This window comes from Leptidea sinapis, chromosome 13 (assembly GCF_905404315.1).
Source record: "Leptidea sinapis chromosome 13, ilLepSina1.1, whole genome shotgun sequence".
Lineage (NCBI taxonomy): Eukaryota > Metazoa > Arthropoda > Insecta > Lepidoptera > Pieridae > Leptidea > Leptidea sinapis.
Window position 1 is genome coordinate 10,226,146 of NC_066277.1, and position 26,513 is coordinate 10,252,658.

The 26,513-nt window shown below is 37.3% G+C and overlaps 1 protein-coding gene across 1 annotated transcript in view; it reads right to left on the reverse strand.

Annotated features, from left to right (window-relative positions):
- Window positions 1-22,215, reverse strand: part of LOC126967493 (cell adhesion molecule Dscam2-like) — a 156,186-nt gene extending 133,971 nt beyond the window's left edge. Inside the window, exons 1-2 of the mRNA XM_050811981.1 lie at window positions 22,101-22,215; window positions 12,803-12,864 (exon numbers count right to left, since the gene is read on the reverse strand). Of these exons, the coding sequence (XP_050667938.1) occupies window positions 12,803-12,860 (58 nt within the window). The 5' untranslated portion in view covers window positions 12,861-12,864; window positions 22,101-22,215. The remainder of the gene's footprint in view (window positions 1-12,802; window positions 12,865-22,100) is intronic.
- Window positions 22,216-26,513: the final 4,298 nt, after the last annotated feature.

Below are 26,513 nucleotides of genomic sequence, written 5' to 3' on the forward strand. Positions count from 1 at the left end.
TTACTTTGAGTCTCGTGTCGAATTGTTTTAAAGACAAATATTGGCGGAATTAACACTAAAGAAAACTTAAATAGTTTGTATAGTTATGGATTTCCGCAAAGTAACGCCTTATTCAATAAATTTACTTATTGAAAGTCAAAAATTACCACCCATTCCAAAAAGAATGCCAGGGAAGAACGGGCGCAACAAACTCAGCTGGCTTTTTTTATAATAAATATGTTTACAATGTAATATCACACAATTAAACTTATTATTTAATAGCCTGAGGGCGGTCGTTCAATTCCCAATCTTTGATTTCATTAAGAAAGTCGTCAAAATAGTCAAATTTATGTTATAGTAACCAACAACACAAACTTTTTTTAACAATTCTTTTGAATATCGTAATACTTTTGTTTTGAACAGTTTCTAGGATCTTGTTGTAAGAGCATATACAACGCCCTACAAAAGACTTACCAACTCGACCTAACCCAGTAGTAGGCATTATAAGTTTATGTCTGTTCCTGGTGTTAGCATTATAGTTATGACAGTTTCTCTCAAATTCACTTATGTGCCTATGTACATACAATATAACATTATCAAGAATATGTTGAGAAGCAACAGTCAAGATGTTAATTTCTTTAAATTTTGTTCTCAGTGATTCTTTAGGACCTAGGTTATAAATAGCGCGAACAGTCCCCTTCTGCAGCACAAATATTATAATAATATCGGCAGCGTTGCCCCAAAATCTAGCGACTAAAATCTTTGTGCAATGCCTAATTTTTATGTGAAGTATTAAAATATGAACAAAATCGCACTCATTATGCGATGCGGAATGTTAATCACTACCAAAAGAGAATTAAAATGCAAATCCGTCTAACTAGCCTGAGCGGTCCCTGATTGGCTCAAAGCTCGATTCGACCGCCAACATACGCCACCAACGGATAAATCCGGGATTATGCAATATAAATTCCCAATTTATCCCGTTTGTGGAATTATATCATCGATGTTTGACTACGTGTGTATATTTATTTATAGGTTAATGTTGATTTTGATTTACTCAAAAGCTTGAAATTAAATAGGTCAGCGCGAGTAATAATAACAAGTTTATTTTTTTAATAAAATTGTATTTTTATATCAAAGTGGGACCCTATTACCACAGAGTACGTATATTACTTATGTACTCTGGGGTAATAGGTATATACGTACTCTGTAGTAATATTACTTACGCAATCTTCAATACATAACCAATAACATAAAAATATAAATTTCGTTTATATCCAATCAAATCGAAATTTCGGCTTAGTTACGAGAAAAAGGATAGCATTGTCATTTTTGTGACTACTTTTTTGTGTTTTTTTTTATTTATTTATTTATTTCTTATTAACAAATTACATATTATAGGTAACACAATTATTGTACATACATAAACTCATTTGAGTTTTACCGTGTACAATAAGGTCGTCGGAAACATATAATATTATTTAAATTTAAAGTTTAATACTTAATTAACTACTCAAATTAAATTACTTATGTTTAAAGAAAAATGAAACAACTTAAAACTACATACAAATATTAATTATACAGAAAAAAAAACAAAACAAAACAAAGGCATAAACATTTAGGTGCTAAGAAATTTTATGAACAACATTACAAACTAAATAACTTACAAATACCCTCAATATTAACACTACAAGTATTGTTGCTTTATCTACAGAGTGATTATTTTATTTAGAAACAATAGAACACTGCAAGAAGGACGAGGAGGGTGAAAAAATTTTTTTTTTTTTTTATTTCTTTATAAATTAAAACATTAGTTGAGTTTTGAGAGAAAATATTGATTTAATTTATATTTCAGGTTTTTTATTGTCAGGTCCTGCTTTACGACTTTGGGCAGTTCATTTACAAGGTTAGGAACCAAATACTTGAGCCTGTGCCTACCATAAATATTTGAAAATCTTGGTAAGAGTAATTTAGAGTCTGCCATGCTACGAGTACATAATTTACATTTTGAGATTGTTAATAATCTAATAACACTTTGATTACCCAGGATATGTTATTTACTTGTATGTACACGAACGAACTATGAGTGTTATGTTCTTCAATATACACTGGCCTGCAAAAGTAAGTATCACACTTTTCAAATTAATTTTTTTTCTTAACTATAGAAGGTAGAGATTTAAGATTAAAAACGTTTTGTTGCAAATTTTATAGGCTTTAATTCTTAGAAACTAAAATTATACATTAGTAACATTTTTAACATAAAAAAGATAAAACAATGAAAATAGACATTTTTAGTTTAGTGTAAAAATTCAACTAAAATGTATTACATGTTATTTAATTTTTAATAACTCGTATTGCCTCCTCGAGCTCTGATTACAGCTTCGAGCCGGTTTGGCATACTGAACACTAGGTTTCGGAGCCGATGTTGGGGAATATTCTCCCATTCTTCTACCAGGGCCTGCTTTAGTGCCCTGAGGGTAGTAGGTGGTGGTATGAGATTTCTGACTAGCCTCCCAAGCTCATCCCAGGCGTGTTCAATCGGGTTGAGATCAGGACTTCTTGATGGCCAAGCCATCACGCTGATACCGACCTCCTGAATATACTCTTGTACGATATGAGCCGTGTGGCCGGGCATTATCATGCATCAGCATCGATCCATCACCCATATTTGCTAAACACGGCCCTGCATACTCATTGAGAATATCTAGAGCATATCTTTGCCCAGTGAGGGTGCCATTTTCTATGGCTACTAGCTCTGTGCGACCTTCTGAAGATATGCCAGCCCATACATGTACACTGCCTCCACCGTATTGGACTCTTTCTGAGATGCAGGCTTGAAGGTATCGCTCACCAGGTCGCCTGTAAACACTTCGCCTTCCATCAGAAGTGTAAAGGGAGAATCGAGACTCATCTACAAACAAAATTCTTGACCATTCTTCTTCATCCCACTGCATGTGTTCACGGGCGTATCGCAGTCTCACTACTCGATGCTGTCTCTCGAGTTTTGGGCCACTCGCTGGTCTTCGGGGTTTCAAATATGCTTCAGCAAGTCTTCTTCTCACTGTACTGTCACTAATGTAGTCCCTCCGGGTCTGAAGTAGCTGTTGCTGGACTTCAACTGCATTTTGGTGGCGATTTCTTAACACAGTGGAAATAATATAACGATCTTCTCGGGCACTGGTACACCTGGGTCTGCCATTACAAGGTCTCCTCAGATGGTGTCCAGTCTCTTCGTAGCTTCGCACATTCTTCAACTGAAAGAGGCATGATAAATAAATGTTATGTGCTTTTTAGCATAAATTCTTAAAACAAGACCCATCGATCTTGAAGAAAATTTAAAACAGAAAGAAAAATGTGAATGGTAAAATTGTAATTCGGAAACGTCCACTTTGAAAAAGGAATGGTTTTGTTTTTGAAGTTTCTTTTCAGCCAATTCTTAAAAGAAGGTTACCGACTATAAAGTTTTTATGTACAAAATTAAATTCTCTTTGGAGTCCTTTTTATTTCGAAAGTATATCTTGTGAACTTAAAACGTTATCCCAATTTTAAAAGTGTGATACTTACTTTTGAAGGCCAGTGTATATTTCTTGTGTGCGTGTGTATGTCACTGAACTCCTAGACGGCTGTACCGAAAAATTTGATTTTTTATGGATGATATTGCTCGGGTTCAGCGTTCTGATTTTCTGATTTCGATGCGACTGTGAATCCGTCGGAAAAGTATATGATAAAACGTTTCCTTTGCATATTAAATTTATCGTAAAACTAAGTTTTTATACAGAGTTATCAAAAAGTCTGTCCGAATTTTAGAACAGTAACAGACGAGACGAGCAGGACGTTCGGCTGATGATAATTAATACGCACTGCCCATTAGAATGCAGTGACGCTTAGGATTCCTGAAAAACCCCAAAAATTCTTAGCGGCACTACACCTGCGCTCGTCACCTTGAGACGAAAGATGTTAAGTCTCATCTGCCCAGTAATTTCACTAGCTACGGTGCCCTTCAGATCGAAACACAGTAATGCTTACACATTACTGCTTCACGGCAGAAATAGGCGCCGTTGTGGTACCCATAATCTAGCCGGCATCCTGTGCAAAGGAGCCTCCCACTGGTAAAAATTAATTAGCACTTAAAGTAACATAATATACTTACCTATAAAACATATCATGTCTATGTATCGTATGGAAGCAGCATTCAAGGCTCATATAAATAAAGTGGTAAGTACAGGCAAGAGTACGCATTAGAGTGAATAGGATATCAATAACGTGGGCTTTATATTCGATTTACGTGAACCCCTTTGATAAAATACTCCTCTCGTTCTTTGAAAATATTATTTGCAAACTCGCTACTTATTACACATACCGTATATAAGATAGAGCGATTTTATTTTTGTAGTAGTAGTACTATGAACTGCATATCCTCGCCTGGAGTCTCCACACCTATTTTCTATACTTATACTGGTTTTCACGTTTAAAGATTAATTACGATTGGGTTGGAGTCGAATTGCGAAAAGCTAATACTTATGTGCTTCCGTGCTCTAAGGCGGCATGAGTTCAAATTCGAAGTCAAAGTCACAAGTAAAGTTAATAAAAATTTAAGAGTAGGCACATGTTTTGTCTTGATAAACATGCAAATATTTCAGTGGTTTCGTTTTAGCCTAACCTAACACAAAATATCAATAATGACTGCTACAATTAATTTGACCAACGTTAAGCCATACCTAAAAGACCCTCCTCCTCCTCGTCGCGTCGTATTCCTGATTGCTGAGGGTCGTGATTTCTCTGAGGATTCAACTTTTTGACAATAGTTCGCCATCTGTGTCTATCTTTGGCAACGTGCAGAGCGTCATGTAGTCCGGTGTTCAGAGATGTGCAGATTTGGTCAGACTATCATATAGGGCTGCGACCTCTGGGGCGTCGTCTACCTTCCCAGTACATCAACAATCAACAAAGAACAATCGCCTAACCGAGTGAATAAATTTGAATTTTTCTTAACAAACAAACTAGCCTCGCAAACATAAATTTCGGTAACAGTCAGTATGTTTAATTTTAAAAATAGTATATACTGGCCACAGCAGCTCATAAGCATCTTTTTTGAGCGAGTAATATTTTGTTTATGTTTGTGCCTTTTCTTGACAGCGGCAGCCATTAGACTACACCTGACCGGAAAAAAGCTCATTGGCTGTGCACTCCCAGTGTCAGTGGAGGTAATCGAAGTAGCTATACTTATTTGTTGACAGAATCTGAATAGTTTAACTGAACAGTCACAACTAGCCGCCTATTGGCTGTATCACTGGCTGGTGAACTGCTGCCTAGTACACGGGGCTTACTTGCTAGCTGATTTGTACCACCTCGCTGTCTAGTGACCAGTTGCTGGTGGTCCACTGCTGGACGCCGTCTTGTCAGCTTTCGCGTGGCCTTCTCGGGATTATTACGTGACAAATCAATTAAAATCATTTATGAATAACACCATTGTTACAAGTAAAAAAAATAAGTAAATTAATAATTATAATTTACAATTTCATTTAAGTACAATGTTATGTAAATGTTGTTATGGTATTGTTGCGTAGCAACGCTGCAACGTAAATGACGAGAATGTCAAACTTCAAAACATTGTTAATTTCAACAGCTCCGTCAGCAATACTCGTAGCTCAGCGTAAAAGTGTTTACTTTAGACGCTGTAGACCCGGCTTCGATACACCTACCAGTGTATGGAATTTTTTGGGTTTTGTTAAGTTAATGGAAATTCCTAATAAGTTCAGGATCAAATCGAACAGAAAAAAAGGGATGGAAAATGTGTAAGCAGGATAGAAATAGTTAAAACAATTTTCTAGTACAATTTAAATTTAAAGATGGAATGGGAGAATCATTTTAAAAATAGAACAGATCCGGGGGTATATAAGCCGTACTAAGCGTGGCCTACGGCAGTTCTAGTTCTGACTCGAAAGTGTAAAGAAGAAGAAGTGAAAAGTGGAAGTGTTCCAAGAAGAAGAAGATAGAAGAGACTTAGTGTGTGCGGTGTGACGCGTTGATGGTACTGCCGCCCACAAGAGGAACAGCGGCAGACCGGCGAAGTGAAAGTTCAGAAAAAGTGAACGCAAATAAAAGACTCGTAAGCAAGTAAGTAATAAGCGGAGTATTATTTCCAATACCTGACCCACTCCCGTGTCAGTATTTTAAAAAAATACGTATAGTAAAGTAAGTGTATGTTAATGTTACCTAGTCAAATAACTGGCATCTTGTAAAACTCCACTGAGTAAAATGTACGTTCGAGAAGCTACTTTCAAAGTTGTGTCTTAAATACCGTTGTGGAAGTTGCATCTTTCTTGATCGAGTTCGGCAGCCTGTTATATAAACTGTCATATAGACAGATGGACCCTTCATATAAACTGATCTCTCCGATTTTCGCAACTTATGGTCTGGCGTGATCTGGAAGTGTGCGAGATTGTTGCTGCGTAGAGTTCCAGATGTGTTTACGCTTTTCCGCCGGAAGAGGTTTATATTACGAAATATCTTAGGAGTGGTAGTGCCATGTTGCGTCCTCACGGACACAACCGAATTGGGCCGGCACGCCCGGAGAAATACCACTCCCCCACTCGAAACCGTGAAATAGCGGCTATGCAGCTGTGTTTCGTCCGGTGAGTGGGGTATCCGGTGGCGTACACCCCCCTCCCAAATACAAATGGCAGCACGGACTAAAAAAAGACTACTCCAGAACGGTACCAGGCTATGCAGCCCTGGAGAATCCGTCCCTGGGCGTCCACAATTAGGGCCTCTACCTAATAGTGGTTGCCCAGGCTGCCCCGCGTATTCTGGAGGGGGCAAATCTGCGCTGACTCGGGGCAAACAGAGCAGGAGGCTCAAACCACCCTCCTCCACACTCGCTGTTTTTAACCGAGACAGATATCCTCCCTGGCTGATTCATCTTACCTTTCATACCCGGGGTATAATTTGGAACACTCCTTTATACCACGGGCTGGCGTGTACGTTTACGTCAGGGAGGATATCTGTTCTCGACGCCTAAGTTTTCTTGAAGGACAGGACCTATCCATCATCTGGCTGCGTGTAGACTGCGATGACCATCCGCGAATCTACACATGCCTGTATAGGTCCCATAGCGGTAACGCAGAGACTAACCGGCTTCTCGAACACATCCAAATGGCTACAGATTCCGCGTTGGAGCAGATCCCCACTGCAGAGATCGTGTTTCTTGGCGATTTTAACGCCCAACACGCCGAATGGCTAGGCTCACGTATCACCGATCATACAAGGAGATCTGTTCACGTCTTCGCCTTAGCATATGGTCTGACGCAACTGGTTGTTGCGCCAACGCAAATCCCAGCTAACTAGTTTCCGTTGACCCTCCTCTGGGGTCGTCGGACCACTGCCTGATCCGGAGCACCGTGCCGATCACGCGCCTGACACGGCCCCGCTTCTTAGGCTGTCGCCGTGTGTGGCACTGTAGGTCAGCAGAGTGGGACGAGATGCGGTGCTTTTTAGCATCCTACCCGTGGAGGCAGATCTGTTTTTCGCTGGGAGACCCAGATACCGCTGCTGACGCTGTTGCTGATGTGGTACTGCAAGGTATGGAACTCTTCATTCTTTCCTCCTCTGTGCTTATCGGTGGCAGCCCATGGTTTGACCGCTCCTGCAAAATGGCCTCTCGCCGAAAGCAGGAGTGCTATCAGGCTTGGGTCAATGCGGTGGTATCTAAGGATATTAATTCCAGCGAACTTAAAAAACACTTCAATCATGCCTCCAGGTCCTTCAAAAGAGTTATTGCTGATGCGAAGTCGAAGCACATTGGCAGAATTGGCGAGAGACTTGCACGCCTTCCCTCGGAAAGTTCGGGAACGGGGTTCTGGTCGTTCGCCAAGGCCGTCCAAGGAAACTTTTGCCAGCCAGCCATTCCGCCACTGCACAGGGATGATAACTCGCTGGCACATGACGCGAAAGAGAAAGCTGATCTCCTGGGCTCCCTCTTCGCGTCCAATTCGACTCAGGATGACCAAGGTGCACCACCACCGCATATTCCGCGGTAGAGTCACACATGCCGGAGGTGAAAATCCGGCATGGCGCCGTGCTTAAGGCGCTTCTAACCTTGGACATTCACAAATCGAGCGGGCCCGATGGCATTCCCCCGATAGTGCTGCGGACATGTGCTCTGGAACTTGCGCCGGTCCTTACCCGTCTTTTCCGGCTCTCCTACTCATCAGGCGTAGTCCCGAAATTATGGAAGGCGGCTTTAGTGCACCCGATCTCTAAGAAATGTGTACGCTCAGATCCGTCCAACTACCGCCCCATTGCCATTACCTCCATTTTTTCCAAAGTAATGGAGTCGATCATCAACCGCCAGCTCTTGAGATACTTAGAGGGGCACCAGCTGATCAGCGACTGCCAGTACGGTTTCCGTCAGGGTCGCTCAGCCGGTGATCTTCTTGCATACCTCACCCATAAATGGGCGCAAGCGGTTGAGTCGAAGGGAGAGGCGTTGGCAGTGAGTTTGGCCATAGCGAAGGCCTTCGATCGGGTGTGGCATAAAGCGCTTATAGCGAAACGGCCATCCTATGGGCTTCTCGAGAAGTTGTGCAAATGGGTCTCTAGCTTTTTGGCTGATCGGAGCATCAAGGTTGTTATCAACGGTGCATGCTCCGACTTAAAACCCATAAACGCTGGTGTCCCGCAAGGCTGCGTGCTATCCCCTACGCTGTTTCTTCTGCATATCAATGATATGCTGCAAATCAGCAATATTCATTGCTATGCAGACGACAGCACAGCGTATGTTTCCTACACCGGCCGTGCCAACATGTCCCGGGATAGCGTCGCCGAGGACCGGAACAAACTTGTGTCTAAAATCGAGACTATGCTTTGCAAAGCCTCGGAATGGGGCCGACAAAGTTTTGTCCAATTCAACCCCAAGAAGACACAAGTTTGTGCGTTCACCACTAAAAAGTCTCCCTTTGTCGTATCCCCTCGATTTGAGATCACTTCACTAACTGCCACAGCTTGTATCGGCATACTTGGCGTCGATATATCGAGCGACGTTCAGTTCCGTGGTCACTTGGAAGAGAAGGCCAAACTGGCCCCAAAAAAGCTTGGTGTACTCAGTAAGGCGAGACAGTACTTCACTAAAAGCCACCGCCTGCAACTTTATAAGGTGCAAATTCGGTCTCACATGGAGTACTGTTCTCACCTCTGGGCGGGTGCTCCCCAGTACCAGCTTCTTCCATTTGACCGCATACAACGAAGAGCGGCTCGAATCATCGACGATCAAGTCATCTCCGATCGGCTTGATTCTCTAGCATTGCGTAGAGATGTGGGTGAAGATGCAGATCTTCTACCGCATTTATCACGGGGAGTGCTCAGAGGAGTTGTTCGGGCTGAATCCAGCGGCCGAATTCCACCACCGGACATTACGTGCAAAGTACCATCCGCATCACGTAGACGTCTGGCATTCCACAACCGCGCGCTTTATTCGAAATTTCTTGCCTCACACAGCCACTTTGTGGAATCAACTACCGGCAGCGGTCTTCCCGAACAGATATGACTTCTATCTATCTCCATACACTGGTAGGTGTATCGAACCCGGGTCTACAGCGTCTAAAGTAAACACTTTTACGCTGAGCTACGGAGCTGTTGAAATTAACAATGTATTGAAGTTTGACATTCTCGTCATTTACGTTGCAACGTTGCTACGCAACAGTTACCGGCATTCCCGGTTTTAGCACACAACTGGATGGGTGTAGAGTGTTCGGTGGCCTTGTGGCCAAATATGCACGGACTTGATTCAGTGAGGCCAGGTTTGACTAGGTGCGCATACAGCTTGCAATTAGCAGAGAACAAACCTATGAGGATGCATAATTCTCTCCACCATTTGCAGCTTAGCTTCCTGGTAATCCAGGTCAGACATGCATTAAATCAAATCAAAATCACTTTTTCATGTAGCCCAAGGAAATGACAGTTATGAATATCAAAAGTTTTCTTTTATATTTACATTTATCGCCACTCCAGGAATTGTTGAATTTTAATCAATTCAATTACTTACACATTTAAGATTTTTACCAGAATAGGTCCAGTATAATATAGCAATAGGTAGGTACTAATAATTTGATCACGATCAAATTTGAATGTATTTGAGAACTCTTCGTGTACGGGACCCTAAAATGCGACAGTAAGATTCATACATTATTAACAGGATAAGACGCTTTAGATGATTTAACCGCATTATTATTTCGAGTAAATATAAACACTGCGAAATGGGAATAAGGTTCTTAATTGAGTGTTCGCCTTAATGGGTTCAAGTATATACTTTGTCATTTAATTTGTAATGCAGATACAGAATAAGGAGGTAAAATATTGCGGAGCCAGAGAGATGGACTCATTAAAATTTCTACAGGCCAATGCTTTTTAAAGTGCTGTTGTAGGATTAAAGCCTTTGTTGTGGCAGAAAAATATACGAAGCAGTAAGCTATGACCAATTAAATATAACTACATTGATACAAATATCATTAAATATATTTGAGACAATAATGAACTCTAATAAAGCTCCAAGAAGCTTTAAATATGAATTATAAAATTATATATTTAAATCAAATAAAATCAAAATCATTTTATTTTTGTAGGTCACGGAAATGACACGTATGAATGGCAAATAATTACTTTCTTATTGAATTCACCGCCACTTCGTAAAGAGTTGAGCTACGAAAGTAAGCAGCATTTTACGATTGCTGCGAACACCAGTAAGCACTGCTAGAGATCAGGATTTGTGTCCGTTGATTCCTCCTCCTATTGTCCTTTCTTCTGTCTCCATGCGTCCCCTGTATGAAGGACTGTCTCCCATGTCGATGGTAAGTAGGTGCTTCTTTAAGGGTACTGGCCGGTTATAATGCCGTTAAAATTTGCGTCTCTATGTAGGTTAACCAGGTCATGGCAAACCTCTTTGAGACCACCTAAATTGCATTTTTTGCTTACCTGCTTCCTTCAGTGCCGATGTCATGTTAAGAAAACAGAAGTAATCATCATCACTACATCCGTAAGTGCTCGTTCACGAGAGTTTACGTAACCATACTCACATGAGTAAATTAAATGGTATAGAGACAAAGCTTCATACGACCACGCAAAATGGTTGCACTACCACAATGATCCGGGGCATATGTGAGTGTCCACTGCCAAAAATGTTTTGTTAAATTTCTCTTGACTTTTTGTGACAATACTACCAAAATAGGTAACAACATTGCCCGCTCTTAAGAAGCTTATTCTCACGGTACACCGTTTATTTTCACATTAACCATTTTGCAAAATACAAAACTTTAAATTGATAATTGAAGTCATTATGATAATTAGAGTTACAATAAATCGGTTTCGTTTTCGACCTACAAAATTAACATCACGACGTAATTAAAACTTCACGCGATATATTGGATCTGATACCTCTATAATGTAAAGCTGTTATGTTGATATTGTCTATTGTTAATGTCTATACATTAATCACATTTATTTACACGATTTTCATTACAAAGCTATCTTTTAGCAATCATGGATTGTTTAGCAAACTGTAATTAAACAGTTTTAAGCGTTAACATTAAATTATTCGGTATAAATCACACACAAACATACAATTTCTGATAATGGTGATGCATAAAGAACTTTACGCAATTTTAAGTGTTCATATAATGTCTCTTGCAATAAAGATTGCAAACTCAAACAATGGAGGATGCGTAGATGAAGTGAAGCACCGTATGGCGATAGTAAGAACTGCGATGGACAAATTGAAGAAAATATAGAAGAATATAACAAAAGCTTCGAAAAACCGGCTCGTCCAAACACTTGTTATATATGTTGGAGAGACGTGGACTTTACGACAAGTCGAGAAAAAAAAATTTATGCTCTGTAGATGTAGTGCTGGAGAAGAATGTTGGAGTTTAATGGGCCGAGTTTCGTACTAACGTATCCATTCTCCATGAACTTAGCATAAAACAACGCCTCTCGTTGTTAGTACAGAGTCGCATACTTAAGTTCTTCGGACACATCTCCTGGCGCTAGGGAGAGTCCATCGAGTGCCTTGTCGTGCAGGGCAAGGTGGAGGACACCAGAGTCATAATAATTGGTAATCCCATCCAATAAATACAATGATCTATTAACTATAGCAGGTCAACTTCGCACCACAAGCAGCAAGCACCCTTTCACGAGTTCCCGCTTAGTCCAGCCATAGTTCGCTTCGCACATATTTTAGGGAAGGAGACGGCGCTTTACGGCAAATTAGATTATATTTCGGTATAAATGTAATTCTTCAATAAATTAATATTTAAATCGCCTGTTTATCGAACTTTTAGTTTGTAGAGAGTTAATTAGTAACTTGCAGCTGCTGTTTTCTACATAATCGCTAGTTTTAACTTAGTTTAGCTGGTTTGAGCTGTAGTTTTTCACAAAAATGGTCCTTTCATGCGTTGGTTTAAACCCTTGTAATAAGACCGTTACTAAAGTTAATTGAACTACTCCGAACTGGGACCTGAGTCGATTTTTACCTAAATATTGCAAAAGCAAAATTGTGATACTGGTTTTCGACAACAATCAATATGATTACCTACTTTACAAAATAGACAAGCAATTAACAAAGTTTCACTTTTATTTACACAGACTAAACCAAAATGACTAGAAGTTTGATTTTACATTAGCCAACAAGATTTCATATCGCAAAAAGTAAAAAATAGGTTATTCAGACAAATATTAGACATTTTCATTTTCATTCAAAAAATAAATACATACATACAAGGATATAAATATTTTCTAAGTTAAAATTTAATATTAATAAATCTTTGAATCATACCTGTGAACACAAAGGTAGTAGACGCCGCCATTAATACCATCTTCCACACTGAAAACATCTTCCTGCAACAAACAAAAATAATTTAAAAATCCTGATTAGCACAACATTAAATAGACCGATTTCACCATTCAGATTTGCTTAATTAGTTATTTAATGCAACTGTGCCATTCACTAACTAAAACCAATTTATGTTAAAACGTCGCCGTAAATAAACCTATAAATGTGACATAAAATTACGCATTCACAACTAAACTTAAAGCTGCATAAAGTATATAAATAAACTGAGTTATCTCGTGGAGTCGCTGAGGATATCAAAAGAGAATTCCTGAGATAATCCTTTAAAGAGACATTAAGTACAAAAAAGGTCTGAAGCCGTAAGGCAAACAAACATCTTGAAAAGATTTTAAATAGCAGAATGTTTGCGTATCTCTCGGCGCTAAGCTGCACTTACGGTCTGAGGGTCCCTTTGAGACATACCTGCCGTTAATTACAGTCCATATAAATATCTCTTTAAACAAAATGTTAACTGAAAAAATTATTATGCTTTTTTGCTAGGTATCCTGGCTACTTAGTATCTAGCATGACTAGTAATTTCTGGCATGGTTTTAGGTTAGGTTTCCTAATTCTCGCTTAAATATAAGTATTTGTGGCAGTGTTACAGTGACATAGTACTATGAACATTACTTAATTAAACTAACGACCATCTTATCTTTTTAACCGCGTATCATGCAGTACTGAGTGGATAGATAAGATATTAACATTCACCACCACTTCAAAAAACTTGAGAAAAAGTGGCAGGAAACTCATCGCCGCCGTTTCAAATGAACATTCAGAGCTTCAGCACAATCCTACTAATATTTTAAATGCTCAAGTTTGTGAGTGCGTGTGTATGTTTGTTACCTCTTTACGCAAAAACTACTGAATGGATTTTAATGAATAATTTTAATAATATAGCTTACACATCAGAATAACACATAGGCTATAATTCATAAAGATATAGTGTGAATTATCCAAAATATAACGATACGTGTCAAGTAAGTTGGAAAAAAATCTGCAATATCTGAGCTATTCAAAACCGTAGGAGTTGCAATTATACATCCTACTATATATTTAAATGCGGAAGTTTGTAATAATTTATGTATGTTTGTAATAACGATAATATCTGGATCTACTAAATCGATTTTAAAATTTCTGAAAATTCCATGATTCCCTCGAGATTTGTGAAAAATTGAAATTCACGTCTATGAGCTATATAACTATAACAATAGTAGGTTTAGCTTGCCAGAGCAATCTACCTCGAAATAAGAATCATAAAAAAAACGAAAACGTTCCCGAAAACGGGAAGCGCAACTGGAATAGTACACGAAATAATTTTCAATTCCAAACTTTATTAATAACAATAACAAGTAATTCAAACAAATAAATCTTATAACTATATTTACAATACTATGACTACATAAAATTCAAACTATCGGTACATGGAAGCGTACTAAGAATACGGGCATCATTTCCTCGTTGGATAGCTAGGGTGATCCGTTGACCGCAATCACTGCCAACACTTGAGTTTCCAGTAGCCTTATTGAGGCGCGAAGATAGTATTTTGAACATTCTCCGCGCCTCTGGACCCCACGGGCCAAGTGTCCCGACACAAAACGGCACAAAGATGTATGGCTTACTGAGACCAACATATTTGCTACGTTTGCTGTCTTTGGCAGTCGAAGCAGCAGCCCCAGCACGAACTGACGTAGCTTGGTCATGAGAAAGAGCCAGAGTGTGACCCATAAATGCTGGCGTGACGACTGATACGGCCTACTGATTTTAGGCAGGATAACCCGTGAGGTCCTAGAGCATATACCTGAACGAATTCTGAATTCCAAACTTATTTATTATTTTTAAAAACCCTATTATCTATGCGGATGTAGTCGCGAGCATCAACTAGTAAGTAGAAACTAATTATTATAAAATCAAATTAACTAAAAGCAACGTCGACAAAAGAGGACTATCTGTCCATCAGTGCATTCAGAACGTACGCAAATATATACATAAAAAATCACCCGCATGAAATACATATCAGATATTAATCAGAGCAGTGTTTCACGACGCAGGCTGTGTGTTTTTTATTTTTTTAAATGTTTTGTATCGACACGGAAACGTTTTTAACGAGAGTGTTCTGTTTTGAATGTTATTTAATGCATTTTGCGCCCATTGTAATAATTTCGTAACTATTTTTAAAAACTCGTTGTAATGGTAAATCCTACTACTCCACAGCTGCATATCTAAGTGATCCGACGCCCTCGGACTAGATTATGATTATTTTATAGCAATAACAATGACAAGAGCGCAAAAACAGTATGCTCGGAGAGTTTCTCGCGCCGCTTCTTCTCTCGCGCGCCTTTTGTTTCCGAAGTTACCGAAACGCAGTAATGTATACACATTACTGCTTGACGATAGTATGATTCTGATGTATACCCTATCCTGTGCTAAGAAGATTCCCACTGGTAAGGACTGGCGGGCTAATCATAGACGCATAAGATTTTTATAGTGAAGCCCTCTTTAGGTGCTTTGAAATGGGAGACCCCATAAAATAAATATTTTATGTGAAACCAAGGCTGAGTTCTATCGATCGTACTTAGATTTTGCTCAGACTTTACTAACTTACTTTGACTTTTGCATGAAACACATTGCATGTCTTAACTCAGCTGTCAAATGACTATAAAAACGAAATCCAATATTATGATAAGCCTATACTCAGCTAAGTTTTACGTAAGTTTTACTTACGCTTACAGACTTTACGCTTATCTATAGAGCGTACTAGTATTCTCTGCCTGTTAACTACATCAACCCCACCCTCTGGATGTATGGTGGTCCTCCACAGTGAGCTTTTCAAGTAACTTTCTTCCAAGTACTACAAAGCTGTGGAATGAGCTTCCTTGTGTGGTATTTCCGGGACGATACGACATGGATACCTTCATAACAAGGGCGTCCTTCCAACGCTTCTGTTATTCCTCTGGTGTTCATGTGAATGTGGGCGGCGGTGATCACTTAACACCAGGTTACGCTCGTTTGTCTTCCTTTTATAAAGAAAGCAGACAATTGCTACTTAAAGTTACTATATTCTCTAAATCGTAAAACATCACCAAACTACCTACCATCCGACTGGGGACATTACGAATGGAGTGCCTCATGAGCTTGAATTTTTAATTTTATGTTTGAAAACCCAAATACATTTAAGTATTGATATATGTACCGTCTTTTAGCTCGTGTAAGATCCAAACGAATATGCTTTAAGTGATTGAATCTTTCAATGATGACTTCCTAAATCAGGTTGAAATGTGTTCAGAATAATTGAAAAGAATTCAAAGAGAAACATCTTAATCAAAGTTGATAGATTTCTCTTAACGTGAAAGTCCCTTTTCTAAATGGAATGAAGGATGCCACAAAGGAATAGGTTTTTACTTGATGTTCTCAAATATTATTGAATACTTATTTGTTTAAAGTTTACATTAAAATTATATTAAAATGAACTGTAGAACAATATAGTGAAATATATTTTAGCTCGATATGAATTGGATTTGGTGAAACGAAAAAGATACAACAATAAATGTTTTTATAGGATTTAGGCTTGGCCCCTAAAATTTTCTGACGTTTGCGACATTCGTTATTTTTTTGGTTTCTTTGTCCATTATTAGGACATGCAAATGTTTCAAGACCATACAGCCGTATTCGTTACATAATAATTAATTGTCAAAGCCATCTTTGGAAGATTTTAACAATATTGTTCTATCTACATACGTAGAATAACAGATGGAATAAATAATTTTAAGGATTTTTGCGTTGTCATGCCAAAGAAGTATAACTTCTTGCGTGCATTCATATACATACTTTTGTTTATATAATTTAACATTTGTTACACAGTTGATGATTTCTAACGACCAATTCTGAACGTAAGAAGAGCTTGAAACTTCACTGAAAAAGTGTTTAAAAAGTTGGAAAATATGCGGCGTTTCCCAAAACTCATTGCTACATGGTAACTTTCCACAATATGTGAATTAACTCGTTAGAAAGGATATTTGAACAACTAATTTTAACTTTAAAAACTTGGCTAAAGCAACGAAATATTTTCGGGGAGCGATATTATAACGGTAGAGCTTTTAAAATTCTGAAATCGTTTAATTAATATTGGTAACTTATTATTTTATTAAATAATCATTATATTGACACACTTTTACACAAATTATTTGATCCCAAATTAGGCATAGCCTGTGTGTAACATAAATACCTACATACAGACATCCATGACTCAAAAAATGTTATGAAAAAAAAATATCAATTTTTTTTCATAACATTTTTTTTCGTAACATCCATATTCATCATATAAATGTTTGCAGTTACCGGGATTCGAACCCGGAACTTCTAGCTGAGTAGGTAGGGTCACTAACCAATCGGCTATACAGGTAAATAGATTAAAAGAAAATATAGAAAAACTATGAATAGTTTCTACGTCGAAATTGTTTTGTTTTTTTGTAAATTATTAATCAGATTATTTTGAAGTTTCATCAAGCTTATAGAATAAGAAAAATTATTTTACAGAAAGAAGCCTGAAGTATTCATAATTGTGTAAAATTAATTTGACATATAAAGCGTAATACGAGGCTCGTAAAGTTAACGGAATCATATGAATTAACATTGTTACTGAAATAACATTCCACATGTCCAAGTTGTAGGGCTGGCTGTGGGCAAACTTTGCTAATTAGCTGAGTTTAACTCGAATAGCTGGAGGGAGGACTCGCAACTGGGTGATAATGTCCAAGTTTGACATCAAAATAAAAGTTTTAAAATGGCGACGCGGGACCAAGTTTCACCTTTGTTTAAGTTTCTGGACTATGCTTGTATAACTGTAAACAAACTTCGTTTGATGTAGAGGACTTTTTGTTTAATTAAGTATTTATTAACTTCGTAAAGCGTCAGTGACGGAAAAGATTGTTCACTCTCTCCACAGAGCTCCCTGTTCGATCCTCGCCCGCCACGTACCAATGTGTTTTTGTTTATGACAATAAGGGACGAGACGAGCAGGACGTTCAGCTGATGGTGATTGATACGCCCTGCCAGTTACAATGCAGTGCCGTTCAGGATTCTTGAAAAATCAAAAAAATTTGAGTGGCACTACAATTGCGCTCGTCTCCTAGAGACATAAGATGTTACGTGTCGTTTGCCCAGTATTTTTACTAGCTACGGCGCCCTTCATGCTTACACATTACTGAATCACGGTAGAAATAGGCGCTGTTGTGGTCCTCATAATCTAGCCGGCATCCTGTTTAGAGAAGCCTCCTCCTAGTGATGAAGCTGACAGTTCTCAGTCACCCCGACCCTTGGAAAAGATATATTGAACATATTGCGCGGTGGCTATCTTGGATTTCAAACATTAATTTGATTCAAAAATATAACTTCTGAAAAGTTAATTTCAATTAATTACAAACAAACTTGGTCCATTTCTTACTGTTTTTCTTCAAAAGAAAGGTGTCAAGCTTGCTACATAGCGAATCAAAACGTTTAATACTCGTATTACCTGACCTGTCTAAATACCACTGGACAGGTTGTTCCATCCGTTTGACACCAAATTTTTTGTGCCTATTTCTCTGGACAGAACAAATTTTGACATAAAAATATAGTACAAATGTCCGCGACAGAGACGTCCAGTACGTTTTCCGTGTTATTTATACTTCAGGAATCAACGTAGGTAATGAAGTGCACTGTTTTTTTTAACCGACTTCATAAAAGGAGGAGGTTCTCAATTCGTCGGTATTTTTTTTAATGTTTGTTACCTAAAAACTTTCGACTGTGTGAACCGATAGTGATAATTTTTTTTTTATTTGACAGCTGGTGCTTCCCGAATGGTCCCATTGTAATTTGTTCCAGATCTGACATTGGAATCCATGAGAAAACCATAAGTCTTAAATTTTTCTATACATACGTATAGAAAATGCAAATAGCAAAATGGATAATAAATTTACGAATAACTCAATATCGCGCCAACCGATTTCGATGATTATTTTTTTATTGGAAAGGATATACTTCAAAGATAGTTTTGTGAGAGTTTGGTTAGGTTCTGATAACGGAATCCATGACAAAGTAACGGAACACTGTCTGTAATCAAATTGCAAAGTACGTTCATTGCTGCATTGAAAAATTTAGTATATTTACACATATTTAGGCAGATTGTTAGTGTACTTCAAATTGACTAAAAATCATAAAATAAAAAAAAATAACAACAAAACAACCGCGTTCAAAAACACTATTCCAAAACAATAGATATAATGTGCACTAAAAAGTATAAAAATAATTGCGTATTTTTATACAATCTAAATTATTAATCTTATTCTAGTTATGATTATTGCAATTTTTGGAGTCGGTGTCATGCAAGATAGGTTTGTTACTACATACATAGTTATAGGAGAGATTTGCTTGAGTCGTGAGGAGGCGAGAGGCGAGTGCGGGTTGCGGCCGAAGGACACCGATCCCAAAAATAACAATAATCGTAACTAGAATAAGATTAATTAATCATTTATTAATTATTAAAATAAAAATCCTTTGTTGAAAGTTTAAATTAAAATTGAAAGTACTGACACTTTCAATTTTAATATAAACTTCAAGAAACGAATGGATAAAAATTGTTCGATAGTAGATTAAGGGTTATCTCACACAGAAGAACCGAAGCACGAGTAGCTCTCACTTTTTAACGCAGTTTAAATAATGGAACGAATTTAATTGAAAAAAATAAAACATTTGTGATATTAATAGAACTTCTGATAAATTGGTGCAGAACCTTATATCATCATCATCATTATTCAGCCGGAAGTCGTCCACTGCTGGAAAAAGGCCTCCTCCAAAGATCGCCATGTCAATCGGTCTTCCGCTGCCCTCATCCAATCTACTCCGGCGATCTTGACCAAATCGTCGGTCTATCTTATGGGGGGCCTACCAACACTATGCCTTCCGGTACGTGGTCGCGTTTGTTTATTTGAGGACCTTACTGCCCCAACGGCCATCTGTCCGCCGAGCTATGTGCTCTGCCCACTGCCACTTCAGTTTCTCAATCATTAAACTTTATATAAGTGCAATAAATTTAACTAATTAGAACTGAGCGCAAGTCGTATCCAGAAGTTTTTTATCTTATTTGCTACATAGTCTGTTAGCCTAACTTCATTGTAAAACTTAGAATGAAGTTTTTTCTTTGATCACACATCCAAATAAAAATGCGTTTTCTAGGATTGAAACGCGAGTAAAAATGAAACAGGACTGGCAATTTTTGGATCAAGCCTATAGAAAAATAATGCAACGAGAAAATTCCTTCACTTTTATAATAAAATAAAAATATAAGTGCTAACAGTTAAAAAATTAGGAAAACGGTTGACCCTAAGGACCACCCTGTAACTTCCCGCTAATTCCCTATGATTTTGAGTTCTTCGAGCTAAAAAATATAATTTGTGTTATTTTAAGCTCAAAGAGTAAGCTGTTCTATGCTTTTGAGCTCTTCGAACTCAAAAGTCTGATAAAAGCTTAATAAAACCCTATTTTATAAAATTTAAACCGCAATTACTTTTTAATGAATGAACCGATTCTCACGCAGCTTTCAGTCGATCGGTAAAGCCGTTTAAATCACATTTAGAATGTTTGTTTTTCGTAGTTGTTTTAAGATTTCTTAAAATCTACTTTAATTAATTGTATTAAAAATCTCAGTTTGGTCAAGCCCTTCCGAATGGCAACACACACACACACACACACACAGAGAGACATACAGAAACCATCTTAAAAATCGTCAGGAACGCTTCCCCGGACCTAAGAACTTCAAAAAACGGGGTAAATAATTTCCCAACTTTTGAAAATTTTTAATTTTCTCAGCAGGAAGTTAAAAGTTATTTTGTAAGTAAAACACGACTTTTTTAATTTTCAAACGGCACACATACACCCACACACATACAGACGTACGGACACCATCGGGGAAATAGTCAGGGAAGCTTCCTAGGACCTTTAAACGTCGAGATCTGAAGAAAACTCGATTTTCGAAAAACGGGGTAAAACTAATAACTTCCCGAATTTTTTAATATTTTCAATTTTCTCAGTGGTAAGTTAAATATTTTTTTAAATGGATGTGGTTTTGTTAGATTTGTATAATTCATAAGATAGAATGACTGAAGAGGCAACGAGTTAGTATAGTTATCATCGTAGGTATAATCTTAAAAATAATGTTATGTAAAAGTTTATGATTTTTTTTTTATTTGCTCTGTGCTTATACTCAATTAATTAACGAAAGTAACGGTAAATACCTATATATATAATATATATAATAACAACTATGAAAAAGTAATATCCGTAAATTATGATAAATTATTTTCTAATTCTGGTACGGATTCCGGCTTTATGTATCATTTAGGCATACGTGGCTATATTATATATATCATTATCAGTACATGAATGAAAACAATACACGTTCACAAAAATTGTCACATTTTTGCTCTAAATAGTGATTTTCATTTTTATAACACTAAACACTAAATCAGCTTGTAACTAATTCTAGTAGGCTTCATAAGATAGATAATAGCTTTAAGGGTAAATGTATACACTTTTATAATAAAGTTCCAGCCACTGTTCAGGCATTATTTATAAATAAATTAAAATGTTTTATTAAAAGATGGCTCTGTCGTAAGTCCTACTACTCCACAGCTTAATATCTTAGTGATCCGACGGCCTGGGACTAGATTATGATTATTTTATAGCAATAACAATGACAGTACAATATTGTATGTAATATTAAAAAGAGCGCAAAAAAGAATGCTGGCAGAGTTTCTTCGTTTCTTCTTATCTCTCAGAGCGCCATTTTTTCCGAAGGAAACAATTTTGAGAAAATAATTTATTCTTTTATGCCTTTTATAAGTTTCGATGAGCATACAACGGTACGTAAGGAAAGTTATGTCCGAAAGTTATTAAAAATTCAAAAAATAATATAATAAGGATGTCAATTTTAATTGAAGGACGTTACATGAACCTAAGTAAGTACTATTAAATGTAATTTTATATGACGATAAAGGTCTAGTTAAAAAAAATCATCACTTTTCATAAGTACTGAGGCACTATCATACAAGAACTATAAATATTTAGGCATTATTTGACTCAATTTATAATTAAACAACTTGTGTAGTGTGTACAAATGTGTACAATAAAAAAAATGTTTTTACGAAAAGAATTACCAAACCTAAGTTCATATTGGTAATTGTATATCAAAACTACAAAATAATCTAACCTTTGTTGCAGTCAACGTGCGTAGAATCACATCACATATTGAAACAAACAGTTCAAATTGTAGTTAAATTCCGTAGCGACATAACTTTTAACGAGCGGAGCACACAACCAGCCCCTACGATGCGAGAAATCTCACTAATGTAGCAGCATCCCTACTGGATTCCCTAGCGATATCACTTCAAACTCACACACGCCTCACGCATGCGAATCTCGACTATATCACCTAGGTAATAATAAAGATAATAGTTTGAATCAATTAAATAGGGTTGTCACAATGTGTTTGGGACAACGCTCTCAATTCTCATTATATAAGTAGATATACGTCGTTATTCGTGTACGAAAAGGAAAACCACAAGCAATTCGAAATCCTGGAAACTTTCGGTCTTAATGTTGCATATCCTATGAGTGTTTCCAGGTTTATGACTATTGTTTAATTCGTGTTCTCATTGTGTGATTAAATTTCGTATGTAATATCACTACATAGTATAAAACAAAGTCGCGTTCTCTGTTCCTATATCCCTATGTATGCTTTCATCTTTAAAACTAAGCTACGGATTTTAATGCGGTTTTTTTTAATAAATAGAATGATTGAATAGAATGATTTATCAAAATAATGTACTAAGTATTGTGCAGATTGAAAAATTCTACAGAAAACTCCGCTATGGTATATATCTATCTCTTATATCCAAAAGTCCCACAATAACATTTTTTTGTCATTTACTTTTTACGACATATAATATATATTTCAAAGCGATTTTAACCAAAACAGCATTAATCCTTATTTAATAAAATACCTTAAGTACATTGTTGATTAAATATAGATCTATATGGCCCTTTACAGCATATGATTTAAATTAATATTTTCGAAGATATTACAGATTTTTCAAATTTAACACGTGTGTACAGGACAACGTCTGTCGGGTCCGCTAGTTGTATCTATATTGTAATATGTTCTGAATTACATTAATTAGATTTTATTTAATGGACTAAAACCTTTGTATTGTGTCATTATTCTCTTTACTCGTAAGTTAGTAGGTCGTATCCTGAAACAAAACAAAGTAGCTAGTAGGAGTAAGTCTAAATTCCTTTAGTTTCTTTTTGCTGTCGTCGTTTCTATTGTCCCAAGCTTTTCTGTGAAGGTGGTTTCTAAATTAAAATATTTAAAATACAAAATTGCTGGTCAGGAGCGGATTAGAAATAAAGAGTTAGACTTGTTGAGGTTTCCTACCTTTTTTTATGAAAATAAGGGATGAGACGATCAGGACGTTAAGCTGATGGTAATTGACACCATAGAACAATAACGCTCAGAACGATAGTTTCATTCCTAGTTCCTGTCAATATAGAAGTAACATTACAATAAATGTGTGCGTGAGCGTCACGTACTTACATTCGCCAACACGCACACAGACAGCCAAATAATGTTGCAAGTGAATAGACATTTCCCTAAATCAGTAAATTGTAAGAAATACTAGATTATATGTAATAAGAAAGAAGAAATAAATATAAATTAGGAATTTAATAAAAACATCGCGTATTTAATTATTGTTGTTACGATAGAGGCGCCGTTCCCAGCCATATCAAAGGTTTCCTAGGGCGCAGAGATCGAATTTGGGATAATTTTTGAAATCCAAGATGGCCGCCGTGCAAAATTATGATTTTAACAATATGGATATCGTATCAGAGATTCTCAAGGGTGCAGAGAACAAATTTGAGATCATTTTTGAAATCCAAGATGGCCGCCATGCAAAATTATGATTTCAACAGTATGGATATCGTATCCGAGGTTCTCGAGGGTGCAGAGAACGAATTTGGGATCATTTTTGAAATCGAAGATGGCTGCGGTGAAAAATTATTTTGGGGCTATACGTATGCGTGGTGGTTATAATGAAAACCCTAATGCCAAACAACTTATAGGCATCTTTCGGAAATTGTTGTGCCACATGGAACTAAAATCGTTGAAATCATAATTTTGCACGGCGGCCATCTTGGATTTAAAAACAAAATGGCGCGTAACCGAAAATCGTGTCGATTTGCTACAAAATTTCTCTCATAAAGTTTCACTTCAAAAACATACCGACGTATTGAGAACCACCTCCTTTTTTGAAGTCGGTTAAAAAGAGTGGCCGTTAATGTTCTCACGATTTCAACTTTTTCCGAGCATATGGTAAATTCAGTAATTTAAAAGAAATATTTATAGTGACTATTCAAAACGCTTAGTATAATCCTAATTGAATTAAGATTATTTGACTTTGACTTTGAATACTTATAACATCATGTGGCGTCGTACATTATAGTCTCCTATTAATATCTACCAATAAACACAAAAAACTATCCCAGCGGAGGAACTCGTGGTATATAGTACATTCATAGCTGGCAACATAGTAGACAGAATGACACTGACGCGGCAGGAAACGTATGTGGTCATAAACGACCACATTGAAACTGCTTCATTTCGCTTGGGCCTACTCACGTTCTAAGCGTTATTATTCTAAGATTGATACGCTCTGCTCATTACAATGCAGTGCCGCTCAGGATTCTTAATAAACCTAAAAGTTCTGAGCGGCACGAGAATTGCGCTCGTCACCTTGAGACGTAAGGTGTCAAGTCTCATTTGCCCAGTAATTTCACTAGCTACCGCGGCCTTCAGACCGAAACACAATAATGATTACAAATTACTGCTTAACTCAGAAATAGGTGCAGTTGTGGAACCCATAATCTAGAAGGCATCCGTTGCAAAGGAGCCTCCCATTGGTAAAACTGTCTGAAAGCTGATCTGCTATCATGATGTGCATCGAACTGTCTATCATACATGGTTCTTAGCGTTTATATATAGAAGGCCGGGGTTTATTTTTAATCGGCAGGTCTTACTATCAGGCGATGTGTTCCTCGTCACAATTCCCTTTACTTTCACTATCATGTATCTTGCTCTATGGCCGTTTACAGGAACGCAAATATATCAGTAATAATGATCATCCTTCTAGAGACCAAACGGTGGATGTAGAAAACATACAAAAAATATCAGTTATCGTGTCAAAATGCATTTTTTACGACAACCTTAATGAAATATTATAAGAAAACTAGCTGACCCGGCAAACGCTGTTTTGCCATATAAAGTATAATTCACGCGATAGTTTTATAAGTAATAAAATATTGGCTATATATATATTGTACATCATTTTGTTCTATTGTCAATAGTTTTTGCAGCGCACGCAAAAATAGGTTTTCGTTTTTACACCTTGTGTTACAAAATAGCAATTTTATTACGGATCCCTAATTTTGAAAAAAAAACATAGCCTATAGCCTTCCTCGATAAATGGACTACCCAACACTGAAAGAATCATTCAAATCGGACCAGTAGTACCAGAGATTAGCGCGTTCAAACAAACAAACAAACACTGCAGCTTCATAATATTATATATATAGTATATATATAGTATAGGTAATGTCAACATATTTTGAGAACAAATTTGCTAGCACAGGCACGGATGTGCTTTAAATAAGGAAAACATTATATCTCACAGAACATTGTGATTGTTAACATTGAATTATTGTGATCACCGTATACCACAGCGTGTACTGAGGTTTAAAGTCCACGCAGACAGAGTTGGGGGCTTAAGCTCGTCTTCGTGTAATCGTGTAGCCAGAATGGGTCTCAGTCAAACAAACCTGTGCAGATTCTGCTGCGAAGCCACTGAAGACCCCATACAATCAGGCTGGCGTGTCTTAAAACACCTTCACTTAAGGCAGAGGACGTAGCCTGCCTGGACCCTCTGAGGATCCTACGCCTTTTAAAAGTAATAAGTCTCGAGGGTATAATTTAAATCTCGGCACAGTAACACGTATCCTAGTTAGTAGCTTCAATTCTCCTCCTTAACTTTTAAGTTGAAGGTAGGAGCGCTGGCGCAAGGAGGGGGCACAATAGATCCTAGGATTTAAGGGCATTGAAATCCCCAAATCATAATAATAATAATAATGCATACTATAATATGTAGGTATATTAGGTCTCACAGCAACTTGATAACTTTATCAAGTAGCAACAGTATTCCGTTACCAAATATATTACCTTGAGCAATATACCATTTACACAGAACCTCATTATGTTGAGTGAGTTTGCATATCGAGTTTGAGAACGAGTACCTAATATTGCCAATATGGCGCCTTCGATTTTACTAAGAAACCTTATGAGAGGACGAGCATCGTGTGAAAATCTGCCTGAATGTAATTTGCTCAGGGCAGAGTTATTGGGGAGGGCTTTTCTCTAAGGTATAACGACGGTAGCGATGACTAGTCCATTCGTATCATTATGGGGCGCTGCTTGGCGGAACTGGTTAATTAAACATTATTTTTGTCTTACTAGTTGTTTCATTTAACATTGTTCACTAAGCACATTAAGTTCATTACTATTAAATAAAAC